Here is a 23,602-nt window from a genome sequence, read left to right on the forward strand (position 1 = left end):
AATATTGTTCTATCAAGGAAAGTTGTAAGAGAATGCAAAGATTAAATGCAGTTTGGAAACATACACTGAAAAACACACTTGAGAAACGGTCAGTGTTCACAGTGTGTGATAAATTCTCGAAACTCAGCAGTCAGGAAAACCTCTCAATAATCATCTTAGCCAAGCATGGAGGTGCATGCATGTAATCTTAGCACTTAAGAGGCAGGCCCAGGGTATTTATAAGGTCATCCTCAGCTATGGGAGATAATAATATCAAAAAGTAATAAAATACAAATTATCAAAAAACTATTATTATTGTGTGTGTGCATGTGTGCACATGCGTGTACACACACATACATGCCATGGCCTGGGAGTAGAGGTCAGAGAAAAACTTTGGGGACTTGGTCCTCTCTTTCATATTGTTAGGGTCTTTTCTCCTATGCTGCATTCTAGGCTACCTGGCCCTTCAGCGTTCGGATGATTCTCTTGTATCTGCTTTCCATCTGGCTATAGGAGTGTTAGGGTCACAAATCTGCATCACTGCATCTTTCTTTTTTTTTAAATGTATTCTTTAGGAATCAAACTTAGTCCAGGTTTGTATGGCAAATAACGATATTGACTCATCTCATTGGCCAAAGCAAAAGATTAATTTAAAAAATAGTATTCATGGAAGAGCTCATGTGTGCAACAATGCATTTAAATCATATTAAAAATAGTATTCACGGAGGAGTTCGTGTGTGCTACAATATATTTTAATCATATTCACTCCTGTTTCTCCCACAAACTCCTCCAAGAACCACCCGCCATCACCCCCAATCAAGTTCATATTTTTTTGGTTTGTTTAATAGCTCAATAATATATCAATCTGTGCTGTCCACATATTCATGAGTGTGGGACCGTGCATGGGGTCATGGTAGATCTATCAAGGGCCACACCTTTAAAGAAACTGATTTTCCCTCCCCCTCAAAGCATCCAGCTGTTAATAACTCCCCACTCCTCATGAGCCCCTTCCCACTCCATGCTGAAATGTCAGCTGGCTTAGGCAGGGATCTACAGCAGCTATGTTTATGGGTGCAGTGGTCCTGTCTTTTCTAAAAGACCTTTTTGCTCTGGTTCCCTCCAACCTCTGGTTATTACAACCTTTCTGTCCCTCTTCCATGATGGTACCTGCTTTAGTCACTGTTCTATTGCTGAGAAGAGACACCATGACCAAGGTAATTCTTATAAAAGAAAGCTTGTAATTGGGGTTTGCTTACAGTTTCAGAAGTTAGTCCATTATCATCATGACAGGGAGTATGGCGGCATTCATGATGCTAGAGAGGCGAGAGGCATCTGAGAACTACATTCCAGGAAAAAGAGAAAGAGAGAGAGAGAGAGAGAGAGAGAGAGAGAGAGAGAGAGAGAGAGAGAGAGGGGTAACTAGCATGGGTTGAAACTTCCCAGTGAAATGCTTTCTCTAACAAGGCCACACCTCCTCTAACAAAGCCATGAGTACAGTTCTCAAATAGTGATACTCCCTGGTAACTAAACATTGGCAAATATGAGTTTATAGCATCATTTTTATTCAAACCTCCACATTCCACTCCCTGGCTCCCATGTTTATAGCCATATCATAATACAAAATTCATTTAGTTCAAATTCAAAAATTCTCATACTCTTTCATAGTCCAAACATTGTTTAAAAGTCCAAAGTCTCTTCTGAGACTCATGACAATGGCTTAACTATAAACCACTATAAAATGAAAATCAAAGAGCAAATCACATACTTCCAACATACAATGGCACAGAATATACATTACCATTCAAAAAGGGAGGGAAGGAGCAAAGTGAGAAAATGCCATATCAAAGTAAGACCTAAAACCAGCAGGACAAACTCCAGTCTCTGCATCTCCATGTCTGATGCCAAAACACTTTCCAGATCTCCAACTCTTTTCAGTTGTATTGACTACAGCGTACATCTCTCTCTTGGGCTGGTTCCACAACTGGTTTGTCATTTTCCTTGGCAGGTACCCCACAACTCTGGCATCTCCAACATCTTGGGGACTCCAAGGCAATCCAGACTTCATCTTTATAGCTTCATGTAATAGCCTTTCTGGGACTTTTTGGAGATGCAAAGACCCTAATACAACCCTGGCCTCAGGTGCTTTTCTTAGCCACAAAGGGAGACTTCATAACTCTTTTATTGTGTCCTTGACTCTAAAGTCAGAACTATATAGCTGAAGCTGCCAAGTTCTATGCCTTGATTGACTGGAATTTGGCCCCCTCCTTCAATTACATTTGCATCGATTTTCTGTTCTTGATAGTTTTCTTCACTGCTTAAGCTTTCCTTTAATTAATTTTTTTATATTTAATTAATTCCTTTACACAGGTTAGAAGCTTAGCTGGGGAGGATCTTGCCCTGTGACTACTACTCCCTTCATTCCATTTAACATCAGGCTTTTCTTTAAACTTTTTATCCTCTTGAGCCTAGCACTTGGCTCCAACATCATCTTTCCTGATGCTCTTTGTAAACAGAGACTGCTCGTTCATTTTCCAGCTGCCCAGACCCAAATAATCATACCAAAACTATATTAATTACAATACTGTTTGGCCAATAGCCCAAGCATATTCCTAGCTAGTAATTTTATCTTCAATTAACCCATTTCTATTAATCTATGTATCACTATGAGGCTGTGGTTTACCGGTAAGTTTCTAGCGTCCTTCTCCTTCAGCAGCTACATGGCGTTTCTCTGACTCCAACTACTCTTTCCCTCTCTGTTTCTTCCAGACTGGCTATACTCTGCCCTGCTAAAGGCCAAAGCAGTTCCTTTATTAACCAATGGTAATAAAACATATTTATAGCATACAGAGAGGAATCCCGCATCATCTCCCCTTTTCTGACTAAATAAAAAGGAAGGTTTTAGCTTTAACATAGTAAAAGTACATATAACAAAACAGTTACCAAGCAAGAATTAAAATTACAATATTTAGTCTATTTCTATCTGGCAAAATTAAAGAAAATATTCTATCATCTGTTTTATCTTTATGAATCTAAAGTTTCATATCTAATTGATCTTTTATCATAACTAAGAAAAACTATACCTGTCTTCAACTCCACAAAAGACTCCAGAAGGATATAATATTACCTAAGTAAACAGGAAGCACATTGTAAGCAACTTTCAAAACTCTAGAATTGACAGAGACATCTCACTATCTGGAAAGTCATCCAAAGTTCTTCTGTAACATTGGGGCATCCATCTTCAGCCTGTAGGCCTATAGTATTTGGTAGATTTTTCCATGAAACAGGAAATTTGAAAGACTATTTCATTTACATTGGCAGTTTGTCAGTCACTTTCTTCTGTGTCCTGCAGAATGGCAGACTCTTTCATGAAGCAGGAACCCTAAAGAACTATCTCACCTTTTTAAGGCAAGTTCAGCAGTCATTTTTCTGTGGTTCTTGCATGTCCAGTTTATACAGTATATCATCAAGTAGTCCAGGCAAGAACAGTTTCTTGCTCAAATAGATAGCTTTGTCACAATAAAGGCAAATTCTATAATGAGTTTATTCAATGCCCATCAACTTCTCTGAAGCAATTGGTGCTGCCAGGAGCAGACATGTCTCACTGTTGACGAAAGTTAAGTTCTTTAAACCTTTTAAATGCCATATTCTGTAGTCTTTGAAAGGTTTAAAGAATACCTGTCCATCTGAAATATATTTTTGTAATCTAGAAAACCTAATATGATTATAGTTTGACTATTATAGATGACTATATATTAATCTGTATTTCTTAATTATACATTATATTTTTAAATGAACTGCACAAACACAATACCTTAAACAAGAGCAGATACATATACACAATGTAACAAATTGACCTTAAATTTATATCAATAGACTTAAATCTATACCAATACAAAGTATTCATCTTTATATCATATCTCCCCTCCTTTTTATTTAGAGAGAGATTGACTGTGAGCATTTAACTATTTATAATCAATGCCCTTTAAATAAAAACAGACATTTATAAACAATTATTTTGGGAATTTGGCCATAGTTTTCTCCAAACTTTTTCCTGCTGTTTACTGGGCAAAGTATTTTTAGGGTTAATGGAGACCTTTCAGAGGGTCTTGTTCCATCAAACCACATTAGCCTGAAAAGAACCCACTCACAGGTTCTCATCTTCTATGGAAATAAAATTACTGTTTTCCAAAGTAATATATCCTTAGACTTGAAATTTGAAGACAAGATACCTTTAAAATATATATGTTGGTTTAGCTTAGCAGCCCCCAGAATCAAATGTCTCTCTGCTGTCAAGAAATTCAAAGAAAACACAATGATATACATAATCCAGACTCTCTGTGCATTTTCCATCTTTACATGACTTTTTTATATCATTTTTACTGTCTCTTTAAAGACTTTATTTTTTAAAAACTATTTACTTCTTATAACTGTCTATACTCTTTTTCCTCTCTCTCCCAAGCCTACATACATTTTTAAACACTGTCTCATTTAGAAGTCTTTTATGTCTGAATCTTTTTCTGTCTTTTATGTCTGAATCCTAAAATCCTATTCTGACCAGGAGCAATTTTTTTTGAAATGCTAAGCAAACATAGCTAGGATTAATGCTGAAGTTTTGCCTGTTGGCTCTGCCCTGTCTAACATGGTGGTGGTATGTTTATCACCTCTATGAGCCATGCTCACCACACCAACTCCAGGGACACAGTGGGTCTATGTCACCATAAAGCAATTTGCCCCATACTGCTCACAAATCCCATTTAAGTGCTCCATATCAGAACCTCTCAAAAGATCCAGAGCTGTGCCTGCCAACCAGTATAAACCAAAAAGCTATCTCTCAAAGAAGCAATTTTTGTTGCTAATGCTGAGTCAGGAAACCTTCTCTTAACGGAGTTGTGCCTCTGCTCACTGCCAGCAAACACAGCCTATCTGAAAATAAATGTGGCTACCAAGAAGTTGTGCTTGGCTCCAGTTTTTGTGGGTCTAGAAGCCCTCTTTTTTTTTTCTTAAGCTTTTTAAAATATTTTTTTAGGTCTTATGTGGATCTATGCCCCCATGTTGGGCACCATTTGTAAACAGAGTTTCCTGGCTACCAAGACCCAAATAATCACCTAGAAAACACTGTTTGGCCAATAGCTCAACCATATTTCTAGATAGCTCTTTTCTCTTAAATTAACCAACTTTTATTAATCTGTGCATCGCCACAAGGCTGTGGCTTACTTGTAAGTTTCTAGTATCCTTCTCCTTTGGCAGCTACATGGCAGCTCTCTGGCTTTACCTACTCTCTCTATATGTCTCTTCCAGTCTGGCTATATTCTGCCCTGCTATAGGCCAAAGTAGCTTCTTTTTTAACTAATGGTAATAAAACATATTCACAGCAGAGAGAGCAGAATCCCACATCAGCTCTTTCTCTCTTCACATTGTGCATTCCCAAAGGACTCTTTTTTCTACTATAGACACCGATCCTCATCCATTTTGCAGTTTCTTTATGCATAATAGCTAGGACGTGTGAACAGCCTAGAAACCCATGGCATAACTGACGAATGGATAATGAAAGCGTAGTGGAGCTGGATCATGTGGTAGATCTCTTTCTAGCTTTTTTAGGAACCTCCACATTGATTGCCATAGTGGCTGTACCAATTTGCACTCCCACGAGCAGTGGTTGAGGGTTCTGTGTTCCCCCACGTCTTTGCCAGCATCTATCATCTTACTCTTAGCTATTCTGACTGGAGTTAGATGAAATCTCAAAGTAGTTTTAATATTTGCATTTCCCTGATGGTTAAGAATTTTTAGAAATATTTCTTACCTATTCATATTTCTTCTGAGAATTCTCTGTTCGGTTCCATAGTCCTCTTTTCATTTCGATTTGTTTTCTTGGTGTACTAGGAAGGCATCTAGATAGCAAATAAGTCATTATAAGATAGATAATTGCAGGAGCTGCAGAGGAAGGATCACAGCACAACAGCATAGCCCTCAGGGTGAGCAGCATCCTTCCATGTGGCTGATAGTGATGTAAAATGGCTCAACCACTCTGGAGGAAGTTTGGAGGCTGCTTTAAAGCTCACCTTACTAGGTGGTCTAGCATTTCCCCTCCTGGGCATTTGTTCTGTTAAAATTCAAGCCTTAATTTACACAAAACTATATGCAAATATAAATAATAGCCTTGTTCATGAATACCAAGTCAACCCACATGCCATGAAAAAGGATAAACAAACTGTGAATCCACAATTTGAAGTTTGTGATCCTCTACTCTCAGCTTCATGAGTGTTGGAGTCACAGGCATCTGTCACCATGCCGAGTAAAGTTTTATCATTTTAAGTGCTAACTGCTATGTTGTAGAGGTTTAAATCTTGCCTTTATAAAGCTCTGTTAGTTAAGTGTGCCGCTTAGGTGCTCCAAAGCACACACAGTCATAACTGAACCTCCAGAAGGCATATCTGTATGAGTAACGCCATCTGTTCCACAATAAGAGCTATTGTTGCATAGGACATGAATGAATCTCTAAGGCATTGTGGGGTGACAGACGGCAGCTTCAAAAGTATACAAGCCTTAAGTAGTTTATATGGCAATTTAGAGGAAAGAAAAACAAAGCAACGGGAATGAATCACAGACCAGTTTTTGTCAGAGCTGAGGGGTTGGGAGACGGGAAAGCACAGTGCAAGGCAAGGAAGTCTTGGGAGTGATGAGCTTTATTCTGACTGGGACTCACACAAACCTGCACATGGCTAAAGCCCATGGGACTATATCCCACAGAGATGTAAGCAACTGAGTCTAAGTATATTTGAAACGTTAAAGAACAAAGGGTGAACTTGATAATTTTTTTTAAATTAGTGCATGAAGCAGTAGATTTCCTTCGGACTTCTCACTCGTGCAGATTGTTGGTTTGGCTCACATTCAGCCGCCATTGCCCTCCAATGGCCAGCCATTCAGAGTCGTCCTTCTGCCTTCAGGAAGACATGATTATCCTTTTATGTGAAGTTACATTTGCTTGTTTAGTGTGTGGGGGTGGGGGGAGGGTCTGAGGACAACCTGCGGCCCTCAGTTCTCTTTTACCATGTAAGTCCCAGGAGTCAAACTCAGGTGGGCAGGTTTGGTGGCAAGTGCTCTCACCTGCTGGGCTGTCTCACCAACCTTTTTTCTTTGAAGGTTTATCTATTTTTAACAGTTTTCATATAAGTATATACCACACGTTGCGTATACTTCCCATGCCCCGACCTTCCCTTTCTTCCCCTCCTGTTAGTCGCCCTAGACAAGTCTACTTCTACTTCCGTGTCACACATGCATCTACGATTTCACAGCACGATGATCCGGAAGAAGTTTCCCAAGACAAAATAGAGTATTTAAAGCATATTTGTGATACAAGCAAATTGCGCTGCGATGCACATCTTAACAGAGCTCATAATCTCTTGAAGAAATAAAAACCCATTTTACAGTATGTGTAGCTACATTTTAACTTAGTTTTCATTTACTCTTTTTTTGTGATAGAATCTTGCTATGCAAGCCACCTTGGCCTCAAACCTGGGATCCCTCAGCTTCCACCTCCTGAGTGCCAAGATTGCAGCCATTTACCACCATGCCAGGCTTAACCCTGTCATTTTAAAGGCTAAACAGAATTTTGCAGATGTTGAAATTTTGCTCTTACAAAAATGTTTCTGCCGCATGTACAGTGTGGTTGACAGTTTGTCGCATACCGTGACTAAACCCCCAGCCAGGACTTTATGAGCAAGTGCCCTCTGCTCTATGAGGATCAATTTTAGGACACAGTTGCCTCAAACGTTTTGGAGCTTGTAGGTGGGAACACAGACACTGCGTACCCTGAAACAGCAAAGCTGTGTCAGCTTCAGATGGGCCTGGTTGTGTCCGTGTTCTTCTGATTTCACTAAGTAATGAAGAAGGCAGTTTTGAGATAAATTTTCATGACAATAATCATGTGAGGATGGCCCCTGACTTTCTGTTGAGTGGTGACAGCCACACAGGAGAAGAGACAGTGGTGTGGGATTCAAGCTCTGGTTCTACTGCCATTTATTGTAACCAATTATCCCACACTTACGATTTCCTTTGTCTCATGGCTAAGAGTTTGCTGATACCTATCTTTCACCAGGTGGCCCTACATTTGGAACCACCCAATGGAACCTGTGACTGATACTTTCTTCTTGTCTATATCCTTCTTGATGCTCTCTAGGCTTCTTGACTCTTTCAAATATTTTTAGTAAGAATGACTCAAAGTTAAAAGACAGATTCCTGTGGTCAGTACTGGTTCCATTTTTTTGTGTGTGATGTATTATTTATAAAATAGCACAGTGTTAGAGATAAGGGAAGTAAGAAGTAAAATGCCTATCCTTACGGTTCTAGTTTGTAGAAAGAAGAAACAGCATTATAATACAGGATAGCAAATACCATGGAATGGAGATCAGGGCCGTGATAAAAGGATGACTTCTGGCCTAGTGAAAGCTTTGTTTAAAAATTAATTGGGACCTTATCAGAAAAGATATGAAGGTGCTGAGCTGCGGGACTGTAGTTTATGATGGGACTTGATAGCGCACACCTGTAACCCCAGCACTTAGGAGGCAAAGGCAGGAAAATTGATGAAAGGTCAGGGCCAGTTCTACGTGGAAAGCTTCAGGCCCTCCTGCGCTGCACTGGGAGAGGCTATGGAAGAAGAATTATAGGGAGAGAGTCTGCAGCTCAGTCCAAGGCTTGGAGCAGGGGGCATTACAATGAAAGTAGGGGAAAGGGTGGGAACCCAGACTGGACCCACAGTGTCTGCCATAATTCAAGGTTTGGGGTCTCTTATGAGGGTTTGGGGAACCCAGTGAAGGAGTCTATCCAGGAAGAGGAACATCACTAGATGGCAGATCATGTGTCTAGAGGGTGGGAAAGGCAGAAAGGACATTGATTTGGAGAGAAATCTGAAACGATTGCAGTTAACCAGGAAGGAATGGTGAGCGGCAGTGAAAAGAGAGAAGAGAATTCAGATGAATGGAACATGAAGTTGCTGAAAACAGGGGTCTCAGAAAAGCTGGAGGTGGTGTGATTTAATCAGAACTTTCTCTTCTGCCTGCCAGTTTCCGAATAACCACTGAGGCTTAATATTAATTGTACAGGTTTGGCTGATGGCTCAGGCTTCTTACTGGCTAGCTCTTGCATTTAAATTAACCCACTTCTTTTTAATCTATGTATTGCCACATGGCCTGTGGCTTACTGGTGGTAGTCTGGAATGTTGTTCCTTGGACGGCTAGATGGCATCTCCCAGACTCCACCCTTCTAAACCTATATCTCTGCTTGGATTTCCTTCCTGGATCTATCCTGCCTTGCCACCGGTCAAAGCAGCTTTATTTATCAACCAACGTTCACAGTGTACAGGATCCCACCACAGTGTGTGTTTACTTAGGGAGTACTCAACCTCTCGACACAATGCTGTCTGTAAAAGTAACTAATAGTCACAGTTCTATATGTAAGCAGCCGGAAAGTGTCCTCAGTGCCCATGACACGTGAGAGGATGGTGTGGGGATACGGATTTCATTAGTATTACAGATAAATAATATCTACAATATTGTCCAATAATATTGTACATGAGACAAATACATATTATGAAGTTGTGGAAGTTTGTGAACTCATAGGTGCACACATAAACATACTCATGAGTACACACACTCATGCATTTACACATGCACATGCTCATGGGTGCATGTACACATATGCTTATTGGCACACACACTCACAGGTGCATACACGTACATGCTTACAGGTGCACACATGCACAATCTCCACAGGTGAATATATGTACATGTTCACAGAAACACACACATACATCACAGGAGCACACATGCACATGCTCACAGGTGCACACACGCACATCCTCATAGGCACACACACTCATGGGTACACACATGCACATTCTCATAAGTGTACACATGCAGACACTCACAGGTGCACACATGCATATGCTCACAAGTGCACATATGCGTATGTTTACAGGTACACATATGCACATACTCACATATGCACATACTCACAGGTGCACACATGCACACACTCACAATTGCATGCATGCACACACTCACGGGTGCACACATGCACATACTCACGGGTGCACATATGCACACACTCACAGGTGCACATGTGCATATATTCACAGGTGCACAGATGTACATGCTCACAAATGCACTTATGCACATATTTACAGGTGCACATATGCACTTACAGGTGGACACATGCAGACATAGGCACACACATGCACATATTCACAAGTGCACATATGCACAGACCCACACAGGAACTGAAGCATCAGAAAGCTGCTGGGAGCAAGGACAAGGCCATGGGCAGTGACAGTGTTTTCAGGAAGGAAACACAGATGTTGGTTCATGTTCTTGTTAACAATCTGACTAAATGTCAAATCTAGAGAACCATCTTGAAGCAAAGGATGGCCAAGTCTCTTTAGCAGTAATGTCTGTGTAAGTCCCTGTCAGGGGAATCCAATGACAAATCCATTTTCTCTGTATCTCCCATTTTCTGTCCCAACACCAATGTCAGTGTGATGGGGGAGATTGACAAGGTTACAGGTATTTTTGGGAAAGGTGGTGATGTGGAGCTTGATTGGGGGGAGGCCAAGCTTTGACTAATAGTGTAATTAAGTTCTAGATCTTAAACTATAGCTCTAGTACAGTGGTAAAGTCCTTATCTTACACAAGAAAAGAGAAGAAAAAAGAGGAACCAGGCCTCAGGAAGGATTATGATTAAGGATATGTGCTCTTCTGTAATGAGTGAATTTTCAAAGGTTCTTGTCTCTCCTTCTCCCCCCACACCCCACTCTTCTTTTGTTGTGGGTGCACACACACACGTGTGATGGTGTGTGTGGCTGCATATCACTGTGGGTGTCAGAGGTCAAGCGTGAGTGTCGTTCTTCAGGTGCTGTCTGCCTGTGTTTTTGAAACAGAATCTGTCATTGCTGGGCTATTCAACCAGCACTGAGGCTAAGAGGTACGGTTTTAATGGTTTTGAGTGCAGAGACTTTCCAGATTTTGTTCTGAAAGCTAGAGAGAGGCCCTGGGGTCTGTCTGCCGTCTGAGCCTGTGCAGGTCATGCGATATGCAGCCTTTGCTTCCTTCTCTAGGAAATGAATGTGCTGATAGCAGCAATCTCATGAGGCCTTGCAAGACAAAGTCAACTAGTTCATATCAAGCACTTGGTATAGTGCCTGCCGAGTAATTGTCAATCCGTCTTCATTTCGGCTGTATTCAGTACAAATGTGCAATTACTGCCTATGTGTAATAGTCACTAATGGCCTCTCTAACTTAATTCCAACCAGCACCGGAGTCTACTTACAAAACAAAAGATATGAACAAGTTCCTTGGCTGTTTAGGGACGTTAGCCCAAACATGGTCTTTATTTTTCCTAGCTGTGTGTGGAAGGGGACTGGAAAGTGAGAATAACGGGTAAACCAAATGTTCACTCTTGCTTCCACACTCCCTGAGAATGAACTCTCTTATCTGGCGACGCTCCTGTTTCCTAGGTACATTAAGAAAACAAACACTAAAAATGACCCGAACCAACTCAACAATCTTATCAAGAAAAACTGTGATGTGATGACGTGGACGCCACGGCCGGGAGCGACCCTTGACCTGGGCAGGATGCTGAAGGACCCGACAGACAGGTCTGGGGGATAAAACACCTTATACAATGTTTCTGATGTGATAAAAGGCTCCCGACTCTCAACAGGTCCCTATTCTGTGGCGACATTAAGTTTTGTTGACTAACGTGCTAAGCTTACCTGATAAGATCCCCATATCACCTTAGAAAGTGAGCCAGGGGATCCTAAAGCCAGGAAGGGTGCCACACACCTGCAGTCTTTGCACTTAGGAAGTCAACACAGGAGGAGTGGGCCAGACTGTCCTAGTTGAGACCCTGACTCAAGAAAAGTAAATATACGTCTCACTGTTTAATAAAATAGACTGGTAAATATCTTTCAAATCAGACAATTTTCCCAAGCATTTCAACCTCAGGGCCTTACCAGAGAGTAAAGGGAAGAGGTTGGAGAGGTGGCTCGGTCATTAAGAGCACTTGCTGCTACCCCAGAGGCCCAGAGCTCAACTGCCAGCACCTGTGTAGGGTGGTTCGGAAAGCTCGTTGCCATGCCAGTGCAAGTCTGACCTATAAAATTAGCAGCACCTTTCAAAATATCAGACAGGAAAATCCAATTCCAAAAGATTAGCATGGACTCCAGAGGCCTATAGTTCTGTAAGTACACATCCTGAGCCGCATAGCCATAAAGTTCTGACCCAAAGGTAGAAATGCTCATATTGTAGGAAGTGAGCAGCAAGTTGGTGCCGCCCTTTGCTGACTTCCCAGATACGACTAGAGCCTGGTCAGCTCTCCTTGACAGACTTCCATTGTCCCTCACACAGCTCGGTCTCGCTTCCCTTTCCTCAGCTCCACCACCCACTCAGGGGCTGTCCCTTGCCTCTCCCTCTCAAGCCTTCCTCCATGCTAGTGCCTCTCAGTTTGCAGGTCACAGTGCACTGGTTGGACATCCAACCAAGGTCATTGGCCATAACCAACATTTTCACTAAAAAAAAAAAAAAAATTCATCAGTAGGAATAAAAGCTAAGCATATTGCATGTAGTAAGGGTTTTATTTATGGATTAACTTTGCAGCCTGATGGAGACAGTTCTTTGCTGGGAGTGTTGGTGCCCATCTGTAATCCCAGCCCATGAGGAAGCAGGAGGATTGGCAAGAGTTCAAGGCCAGCCTGGTTTGTTTCAGGGTTACAGAGTGAGACCTTGCTCCCCCACCACACTCCCCACAGAAAACAGTTCTTACAGGAATTACAGGGAAACTGTGGAAAATCCCTCTTTGTTGCTGACAAGCCAATCTTTCTAAATTGTGAAACTTAAAAATTCTCTGAGAGCTCCCTAGTGCTCCGGTATGAAAGAGGAGCTTCTGTCCAGCTGTAGAGTGAACATGTTTCTTGATTATTTCAGTTATCACTTATTCTTCAAGAGCCTACCTTCCTCTTCAGCATCTTCTTAAAGTGTCCAGAATCATCCTTGTGCAGGCCTCTCAATGTGTCCTAGCACAAGTGGCTTGCTGTCATTTACAGACGTCAGAGTCACCAGCCCCCTTGATTAACACGGACTAGGGCTCCCCTCAGGGATATTCAGATACAGTCGATGAGAGGTAGGATCACCCCAAAGCATTCTGGAAAACAAGAGTCAAAATGGTTGCATCTCTGTGCTAACATATAGTAAGGACCCCACGCTGAAATTGCCTTGGAAAGGAAGGACAGGGAATCTGTGACTGTAGTCACAAAAGCTCGGTCCCAAATATCCAGCATTTTGTCACGTCTTACAGATGAGAAGATGGTTACAAATACAGAAAAGGAAGGAAAAAAGAAGGAAGTGAAAGAGAAGATAGGGAAAAGGAATAGAGGAAAAAAGCGACTGAACTTTTCTAGTCAGAAGCAGAGGCCTAGCTGGAGAAGGATTTGGAGACTGAAGGAAAAGTGAGCGCACGTATGCCATCGATTCACACAGGATTCATTGAAACGTCCCAATACTGGGAGCCGGAAGTGCAGAGGACACGGCCAGGAAGAAACCTTGGGCCTCATAGAGACCCCACAGCCCTGAGTTCAGAACTGGCAAGTGAAAGCCCAAAGGAAGGAGGACGCAGGGATGCCGTGTGGAGGCCAGGGTCAGCTTGGCCTCCTAGACTAGGGCGATGAACATGTCCTTCATCCATACAAACGACAAAGCAAAGAAGGATCACTGTTGAATTGTGCTTCCGGAAACCTACTTCAGCTGTGTAGAGGAGAATGTTCTAGTGCAGAAGCCAGAGCTAGAGCTCTGGAATCAAGGAGGCCAGGGGGAAAGCTATGACTTCTCAGGAAAAGATGGGTAAGACTTCGGACTGACCTGGGGCAAGGAGCTAGACAAGACTGTATTTCAGAGCTAATACACTTTTGGTGCCTCTGTAGCCTCAGAGACAAGAGGGACTCAAAGGGATTCTTTGAAAAGAATCTACTATTGCCTCCAAACATTGATAAACACAGATACATTTGCCCCTTTAGGTTCTCCTTATTCAGTTTACATCCTATTATTTTCTCAAGATTCAAGGGTCTGTGTCCCACACAGTCATCTTTCTCCCCCAGATGAATAGGACTTTAAGACTGTCTATCCTACAATTGGATTTAAAGAGAAAGTTGTACATCTGTCTGAAAACAGGAGTTTGATTGACAGAGCACAGTATATCACAAAATCCTATAGGCTAAAGTTTATTTATATGCTCAAATATTTACTGGGCACCACATAGCCAGCCTTTTCCTGAAGATATGAACAACCACTTATTCACCTCAGAAGGATGCCATTAATAGATGAGAAAGCCAGTTCTACCCAAGTGTAGCTTGGTGAGCCAGTGAATTCATTGGGGTCTCTTATACCAGCATCGTTGGCTCATTAGATAAAATCCCAACCCATTACAGTTCCACTCATAGAAGCTTCAACCCTGGAGCTCTTAGCCCAACCTGTAGGCAGCTCTGCAGGAGTGTGCCCTCTCCCCAACTGTTGTGGATGGCTTGTATAGCTTGGGGAAGGCGTCCTGTTTAGCCTTTGAGTTTTCTTAGCTTTCTGAGTCTTAGGAGTCTCCACTCCCAGCAAGAAATGTTTCCATTCCTTGTGCTGCTTTCACCAAATGCCTGTGGTGATTGGGATGCAGGGGCAACTGGGTACCACATCCACAAAGTCCATACAAGCTGATCATGTTCAACGCATCCATCACTCAGCTATTTGGAGCAGAAGGGTCCAAATCGGAGACCTTGCAGCTTTGCATCTGCAGACATGCACAAGATTAGTCAATGAAGCCTGACTTGGGAACCTTGCCCATTAACTAGCGAATGGGATGTGGTGTGGGCCCGGGAGGCAGGCCCACATCTCGAAACTCCTCGGGTGGAGTTTTCTTCAAAGCATTAGTTTTGCCTTCCTTGTTTGCTGCTTGCTTTTCTAACCCTCCTCCTCTTTGCGTTTTTAAGCAAGGGCATCGTGGAGCCTCCAGAAGGGACAAAAATTTACAAGGATTCCTGGGACTTCGACCCGTACCTGGAGACCTTGCATTCTGCTGTAGAAGATGAAATCTTTCTTCACTCGTCCTGGATAAAAGAGTACTTCACCTGGGCTGGATTCAAGAATTACAACCTGGTGGTCAGGGTATGCGCTCTTGTATTCCAGAGATCTTTGCAAGCCCCTGGTTTCCGGCTTGATTTCTAATCAGCCCTCCAAAGGGCTGGGCAGAGGCTTGTGGGACTCCGTGAGCTGTAGCGCTCCTTTGAAGCTGCAGGGCCATTAGGCGCAGCTCAGTTTGACTTTTGCAGTATTTTTCTCCCTTATCACCATGCATTAAAAGTTTTTAAATCACCGTATAAGAAGGGTCCTTGTAGCGTTTTCATCTATACTTTGATTTGGCTGGGTGCCTTTCCTCTCCTGGAATCCTGGAACCCCATCCTCTGTACCCTTCCGCCCCGGGTGCTCCCCCTCGAGTGTGCTTTATTACCCCCTCCGCCCCTTTCCCTCGTGGTTGTCGGTAGTTTCCATTGTTGGCGCATCAGGAATGCTTAACTGTGGGGCCGGAAGGTGGAATCCGCTCAGAGGGAGCAGTGAGAGACAGAAGCAGCTAATGGCAACTGTGCAGAGGAACACCCCCGCCCCGCGCCGCTTACTGTCCAGCCCCTGAAGTACCAGTCACACTTGCTGTACCCCAAAGTTGTGGTTCTCCAGAACCCGCTTTCCTGTGCACGTCCATGGCAATACGTCTCTTGCTTAACACCAAAGATGGCATGAGCATGTGTGTTGGTGGAAGACGGCGGCTCTCCCTCCCTTCTTAGGATGACTTATTTCCAGATTAGGTCATTTCTATATTTGAGGCATTCTCTTTTAATGATGTAAAGGAATAACAGGTCTAAAACCATATTTGACTGTTATAAAATGTGCTCACTCTAGCTCTCAGCTTTTTTTTTTTTTTTTTTTTTTTTTGAGGAAATCACCTTTGAAACCCAAAGCAATGGGAAACTGAATGATGTTTTCACTTGGGAAATCAAGATTGAAAAGGAAGCTTTTTAAAACTTTTAATGAATATATTATTTAAAATTTTAAAATGACATTGATTTATCATTTGCTTATTTATGTGTGTGTGCATGAGTGTGCTACAGCGAGTGTGTGGAGGTCAGGGGGCAGCTTGTGGGGATCAGTTCCCTCCTTCACCATGTGGGTTCCAGGCATTGGACTCACGTGGTCAGCCGTGGGGGCAAGCACCTTCACCTGCTGTGCTGCCTTGCTGGCCCCGTGAATGTACTTCTGTTCAGCTGCTGTGTGGTGTGGGGTGTAATCTGACTGTAGGGTCCGCATCTGAAAGCCTCCCGTGCGCCACTGAAGTGAGAGCAGCGAGAGGCAGTGGTTTTGCAGCTGTAGAAGGTGAAGAGTGTAACACAGCCAGTTCAAGAGAGAGAGATTGAAATGGAGGAAGGGGGGAGTATAGAGGGAGGGAGGGAGGGAGAGAGGGAGGGAGGGAGGGAGGGAGGGAGGGAGGGAGGGAGGGAGGGAGGGAGAGAGGGAGGGAGGCAGACGGGAGGGTTGCATTTCAAATCACTGCTATTCTTTTAGAGTGTTTAACTTTTCCACACTCTTAGAATGTCTTAAAGACCGCCACACTGATGAACGTTCTTCCATTTGCCGCCTTGTCGTTTGCACAGATGATCGAAACAGATGAAGACTTCAACCCTTTGCCTGGAGGGTACGACTATCTGGTGGACTTTCTAGATTTGTCTTTTCCAAAAGAAAGACCGAGCAGGGAGCATCCCTATGAAGAAGTGAGCAGCTCCCCTGGTGGGGATCCCTTCCCCTACTTCTCCCTCTCCCTCTTTCTCAGCACCTTCCCCTTTTCCTCCCTTCTTCTGCTGTCTTTATCACTTGCTTCTTCCCTTCTCCCCTCCCACCACCCCCTCTTCTGCTGACTCAGAAACAGAGTTCAAAACAAGTAAGGCGTGATTTATCCTAGAGTCAAATATGAGTGACCGTGGCCTGGGAACATGAATACAGATTGTGCCAAATGACACACTACAATATGGAAAGGACTTATGACACTTTTTCTTTCAGAGTAAAGTAAAGCCTTAACTCAAGAAGTTTCCCAAAGGGATCATAGGGCAGACAAGTCATCGCAAAGCGGAGAATGATCTGCTGTAGACTTCAGGGACTATCTGATGACGTTCTTAGCTTTCGGATTGATGGAGACTCATGTTCTGCTAAGTCAATGCCTTCCAAAAGTGTTGTCTGATAGACAACAGAATGTTGTCTCAGGCACAAAGGCAGGCAATGGGTGGCTATTAAAGGAGCTGAAGACAGCCTGAGACCATTTTGACTGTGGCTTACATCCCTCCATAATCACGGAGTTTTAATCAGCCAGTTAGCCTCTCACAACTCTTACACTGGGGTGGCTTTTTTTCCTGAGTACGTCATGGTCTCTTCTGTGTCCAGCAGAACCTCAGATAGATCATCTATAATGTGACCTTTGCTACAGCCATGCCATTTTCAGTGTCCCTACCATGCATGCCACCATGCTAATATATACATTAAAAGTTCTATTAATCCTCAGTGCACTGTGAGAGCACAAAAGGACTTGTCAGCAGGGATTCTCCCTAGGGTGCCTCCAAAATAACGAAGAATTGCCATTTCTCGGGCCTCCCCAGGTTACGCTAGAGATCCCCTGCAGAGTGTGCTTATGTCCCAACAAGAGCAGCTGCCTTTCTTGATCTTTATTCCACAGCAAAGGTGTACTCCAGCAGCTATTTGAGGCTTAGGTGGTGAACATAATTTATCCCAGCGGGTGGCACAGCTCTGGGACTCAAAATGAGCCTAAATGGCCCATCGTGGTGGCGCATGTCTTTAATCCCAGCACTCGGGAGGCAGAAGCAGGAGGATCTCTGTGAGTTCGAAGCAACAAAGAGCCTAAATGGTTTATATACCTCAAGTATGGAGCTAAGGAGCAGTCAGAATCTAAAGGCAGCTGCCAAACCAGGCTACACAGAAAAGCAGAGTGAGCGCTGCCCAATAGTCGGGAGCTTTCCTGCTCCAGAAGCATAGAACCGAGGCAAATGGCTCAATGGAGCCTTCAAAATAACAGTTCTTTGAAATGTCCTTTTTAAAAAATAAATCAATGACAAGAACATAAAACAAACCAAGGACAGAACCCTGAAAGTGCCCTCAGAACCCCGAGAATGTTCCAGGAACACCACATACCATAAAATCCAACAAATAGAGTGTTCTTCACAAGCAAGGCCAGAATCCAAATCCCCTTTTCTTCTATCAGCTCATCAATATGTATTCACAGGTAACTGGCACCCAAGGGCCAGAGAATGAGGTAACTTCCCCACTGGGAATCTACCTCCCTCTTGCCAAGGGGTCAGTGAGCTACAAGTTTGCCTCCTGGTTGGCTTCTCCAAAGTTGTTGCCCAGTGACCTAGGTTCACTTAACCCCTAGCACCTTTAAAGGGACTAGAAATCAAATTGACGGAAAATGAGGTTTGTTTCCCACTAGGCCAGCCTGGCCTTTTCTTCACAGTGTTACAGTTTTATATAGACCAAAAGACCAAGCAGGAATGTGCACATGTTCACCCCAGTTGTCAAAACTGTACAGTCTTTTTGTGCAAAGCAAATTCCTCCAGGACACCAGGGCTTCAGTCTTTCCCTCCACCCAGAGTCAGATTCCCAAGGAAATTTCAGTAGTCTGCAACAGCAGAGGTCTCAGTCTCTAAGGGCGCTCAGCGAGAGTCTCCAGAAAGGGAGTTGAGTCAGTGTGGACATGGCATGCTTTATTGGGCCCCAGTTACCAGTGAATCCCTTGGCATGACTATGTGATGTCCAGGAAGGATCCTTGGCCTTGGAGACAGGTCAAGATGGAAACGGGTGTCCATCACTGTTGAACACACAACTGCTCACCGTGAAACTTCAAGCAACTTGTTTGACCTGTCTGATCCTTGATTCTCCTTCCCATCCTACCACGCTGCTGGATTGGGTACGGGGGAGGATGCATAAAAGTGCGCATTGTAGCAATCTCTCCACAGATTACACAGCGTTCGCCGTGGTTCCAGGGCCTTCTTTCTGCCGCTGAGATTATTACTGGTGTCACTGAAATGTGGAAGTCCCTAACTGGAGAGATGAAACAAGACTTCTATGTCCTAGACATGATGGCTGCCTCATTAGTGACACCAATGTCACTCTGTGCTGTCCCCCATCTCTGTGTCTCTGTCTCTGTCTTTCTCGCCCTATCTCTCTGTTTTTATCTGTCTATCTAGCTAACTAGCTAACTATGTCTCTCTCTCTCTCTCTCTCTCTCTCTCTCTCTCTCTCTCTCTCTCTCTCTTTCTTTTTGACATAGGGTCTCTCTATATCTTATTGGCTTGGCTGAAACTCTCTGTGTAGACCAGGATGACCTCAACTCAAAGAGATCTGCCTGCCTCTTCCTCCCCAGTACTGGGATTAAAATCTTTAATGTGCTAACATGCCTGGCTTTTAGTGAGGTATATTTTAATACACTGAGTCTCATTTTATGTTATGTTATAACTGCGGCAGAACTTACTCTATCTGATTTATGGATATAGAAAATGAAGTTTTCACTTGTGACACCACCCATGTAACCATCCCTTTCTTTATTCCCAACTTAGCCATACTTATCTTAAAATGTTGAGCTCAAGCCGTCCTCTGCTTCAGAGTCCGGTAAGCTGTTTTGTACTGAGCACTGTGGCAAACATTTCGTAAAGATTGTCGACATCATTGTTTGCCCCATTCTATGTTGCAATGCCCAGGCTTCCAAGCCAAAATACACTTTAGTATCCAATCTGAACAGCAGCGCTTGTGGGCTTTGTGTGGTGGTGGCAAGCTTCATGCAAGGTTCACATGCTATGTGTTCAGAACTAAGGCTGCAGTGGGGTCTGTAACAGATCTCAGGCAAGTGCAGCTAGAAGTGCCTCAGATTCGTTCCATTTGAGCTTTATGGAAGTTTTGTTCATTGCACACGCAGAAATATTTTAGCGTTGCCAAGTGTTTCCACAACACCTACATCCAGTTATACAGTCCCTCCTGCTGAAGGAGTGCTATGGCTCACAGTGTCCGGGACCAACCTCAGCAGAGAAGAGGGGCTCAAATCTGGGATGTCTGGAAGGCGAAGTAAGTACATGGACGCAGGATTCTGGTGCAAACTGGCAGGCTATCAGCACAGGGCAGGACTTTTTTTTAAATCTGTCTTTTTTTTTTGTTCTGAGTTTTAAATCTCAGTCTATTATTGTAAATTTTATATAAGGAAAATGATTTTTGTCACAGGTTAATTATCACACACACTGGGCAAAGCAGTTTATGAAAAGCATAAAGATTTTTTTGAAATTAGAATATTATTTATTATGACATTTTTTAGTTTTTAAGTCCCATAGCCATTACATTTTTAATTTTTAGCTTAGTTAATCATAAAACAACTTTTGAGGCTTTTGCCTCAGAGGCTAACTACTTGTTTATAGAAACATAGTTTAGTGGGTTTTACTCCATTGTCGTACCTTTTTTATTGCTTTTTTTTTTACAATTTTAATTTTGTTTTATAAGGACATGGGCAGTCAGCCCTAAAGCCCTAGGTTTTTTTAGAAACATTATTTATTATAGTCAAGTTTATTTTATTTTAGTATAGTTCTTTTGCCAAGTTTTATAATCAGGCAAAAAAAAAAAAACCCAATTTCTGCATTTTTCCTAGATTTCCCCAAGTCTTTCATCAGTCAGGTTTTTTCCTATGACCTGCTTTACAGCTTTAATGCCTGCTGCTCTATCGGATCAGGAGGACTCAGACTCTTATTATCATACAGCACATCCATAGTTTCAGAAGCCTCTGGTGTGGAAGGAGAAAAAGAACATGAAAAACGAGGACACTGGTAGAATTGCTATAACCAGAATCATCTGTAACATTGCCAAGGGTGTATGCAGCTGCCATTGAAGCGGTTCTCAGGGCCACGTAGGTGTTCTCTCCTTGGTCCTCAAGTAACACCCTCATTGAGCTGCCACTGGGTTGCCTGGAGGGAGTTGCTTCCTGCATCTCAAGAACCGCACGTGGAGGGGGCTATGCTTTGCCATCTCCGGTTACAGTTTAAGAAGATGGCTTGAAACTGTACCCAATCTCACGCACTTCATGTTTATATAAATCCCTTTTTCTGTCCCCCGCCGCCATTACTAATCCTGGGTAACAGGGAAAAACCTGGTGGCATACTAAAGCAGGAGGCTGGTGAATTTGAAGCAATCCTGGGCTTCAAATCCTTATGCATGAGGCCCTGGTAAACAAACAACAAAAGAGAGGAAGGAAGTGAGGGAGGGACACACACACACACACACACACACACACACACACGCACACACACACGCACACACACACACGCGCACACACACACGCACACACGCACACACACACACACACACGCAGAGTGGGTGAGGGTGCCAAGCAGATTTCAGGTCACAGAGCCAGTCAACACAGGACTGAGACCAAAGCCATTTCAGCTTGTCCCTAAACCCGTGTCCTTTTGCCCACCAACTCCAGTATCTGCGGCAGGGATTCCTTAAGGACTTTAACCACCTGATAGAAGGCAGTTCTGCTCACTGGCGCTTGGATACACACTTGCTGCCATGAACTGTGAGGCTCTGGCCAGCCTCTGGGTTTCAGGCAGAGGCTGGCGTGTGCTGCTTTGGGAGTGATGGTTGTAGTATCGTTTTCTGAGCGCTCGCTGCCTCATTTTAAGTGTTTTCTGTTTATAGGCTCTCTTGTTTGTCACCACAATCCTATGAGGAATGTCACCTTTAATCTTCCTTTTATAGATAAGGAAACTGAGGCAATAGTTTCTAAACCGCAAAGCTGGACCCGGATTTGAGCCTTTGACCTGGTCGGCTGGCCCACCTTCTAATCTGTATGTGCTCTGCTTCCGTCCACTCCATTCCCATGCTCCCAGCTGGCTCTGTCTGTTTTCAGCCTGTGATCGTCCTCCAGGTGTCTCTCCTTCCTCCGCTCCTCTCTGCCAGCACTGGCAGCTCCTGCCCCTAAGGACGTGGAAATGAACTCTCACCCACCAGAGCCACCCAGACAGCTGCTGTGCTGTCATTTCAGATCCGTAGCCGTGTGGATGTCATCAGGTACGTGGTGAAGCACGGCCTGCTGTGGGATGACCTGTACATTGGATTCCAGACCCGGCTGCGGAGGGATCCTGATATATACCATCACCTGTAAGCCTGCAAGTGCTTTGATGCCCTGGGGCCATGGGGGTGGGGGCGCACAGGGACATGGGGGGCATGACAGTGAGCAGGGGAGAAACACAGGGGCATGGCACGGCGGGGGAGCACAGAGGCATGGAGAGCATGATAGTGAGCAGTAGAGGAGCACGGGGGCATGGCAGTGGTGGTGGGGGAAGCACAGGGGCGTGGGGAGTAAGGGGAGGGCATGGCGGCAGGCGGGGTGAGGAAGAGGGAGGGAGAGAGAGAGAAGTGGAGTTAACCGCTGTGTCCCCGCTAGCACAGATGGGCAGATAGGAGAGGCCCAGTCCTTTTTCTCTGTGTTTTTAAGACAGGATGTAGCCTGGGCTGAACGCATGACAAGCTCTACTTCACCCTCTCTTACAGGCTGGGGTTGCAGGAATGTACCATCATGCCTGGCACTTTGACAAGAAACTTGAGCTCAGTGTTTTATGGACTGGGTGGTTTACAGGAATGGCCCATGGTGTTCATTGTGTGTGCTTGTACTTATAAATGGCATATCTATTTAAGGTCATCTTTAGAATCTCAGAAGGAACAATTTCCTGCCTCTGCATGCACAAGATCAAAGAGAAGGTGGTCCTGTTATCACCACGGGGCCTCTGAAAAGCTGCAAAGATTTCCTTTTTAAAATTCCTATCCCTTAAAATGCCTGGGCCACAGAGATGGTTCAGTAGTGATAAAGGCTCCTGTCACTAAGCCTGCTGACCTGAGTTCACTCCCAGGGAGACCCGTATGGTGGAAGGGGAGAGACGACTGAAGTTGTTCTCTGACCTCCATACACACACCATGCACACATGCATGCATCACACACACACACACACACACACACACACACACACACACAGGTGGAGGCACACACAAGATAAATAAGAATAGAATTTAAAAATTAGAACGTCTAAGTTAAATCTTTTAATTGGTGGGTTGCAATTATAGTCACTTTTTTTTAAATTTTAACTTTGGTTTTCTTTGTTTAGTTGGTTGGTTGTGACAGGCCCTCCCTCTATAGCCCAGATCAGCCTGATATTCACTGCATAGCCTAAGCTGTCCCCAGACTTACCATGATCCTCCTGGCTCAGCTTCCCACATGTTGAGTCACCTCATTCAGCCCATCCCCCACTAAGGTCTTAAAAAAATATTTTTAAATGTAATGAATATAGAGGTATATGTCTGTTAAAGTCGTTATGGTTTCACAAGCTCCTACTGAAACCCATTTCCTGCCCATCCCTCCACACTCTCTGGTTGACTCTTGATAAAAGGCCTTGTACCTTCCTGGCCTATCTCTGGGCATGCCCACATTTCTGTTGACTATCTTTGTCTTC

The 23,602-nt window shown here is 43.7% G+C and overlaps 1 protein-coding gene and 1 long non-coding RNA gene across 2 annotated transcripts in view; one reads left to right on the top strand and one right to left on the bottom strand.

The window, feature by feature from the left end:
- Positions 1-23,602, top strand: part of LOC119817400 (cytidine monophosphate-N-acetylneuraminic acid hydroxylase) — a 64,958-nt gene that overhangs the window by 35,789 nt on the left and 5,567 nt on the right. The window contains exons 12-15 of the mRNA XM_038334622.1: positions 11,486-11,626; positions 14,996-15,170; positions 16,709-16,825; positions 22,141-22,256. Of these exons, the coding sequence (XP_038190550.1) occupies positions 11,486-11,626; positions 14,996-15,170; positions 16,709-16,825; positions 22,141-22,256 (549 nt within the window). The remainder of the gene's footprint in view (positions 1-11,485; positions 11,627-14,995; positions 15,171-16,708; positions 16,826-22,140; positions 22,257-23,602) is intronic.
- On the bottom strand, positions 5,779-19,346 carry LOC119817402. Its single transcript, XR_005285896.1, has 3 exons — positions 18,252-19,346; positions 12,980-13,170; positions 5,779-5,867 (listed from the first exon to the last, which is right to left on the bottom strand). It is a non-coding gene; the product is annotated as an uncharacterized LOC119817402 (long non-coding RNA).

This window comes from Arvicola amphibius, chromosome 6 (genome assembly GCF_903992535.2).
Source record: "Arvicola amphibius chromosome 6, mArvAmp1.2, whole genome shotgun sequence".
NCBI lineage: Eukaryota > Metazoa > Chordata > Mammalia > Rodentia > Cricetidae > Arvicola > Arvicola amphibius.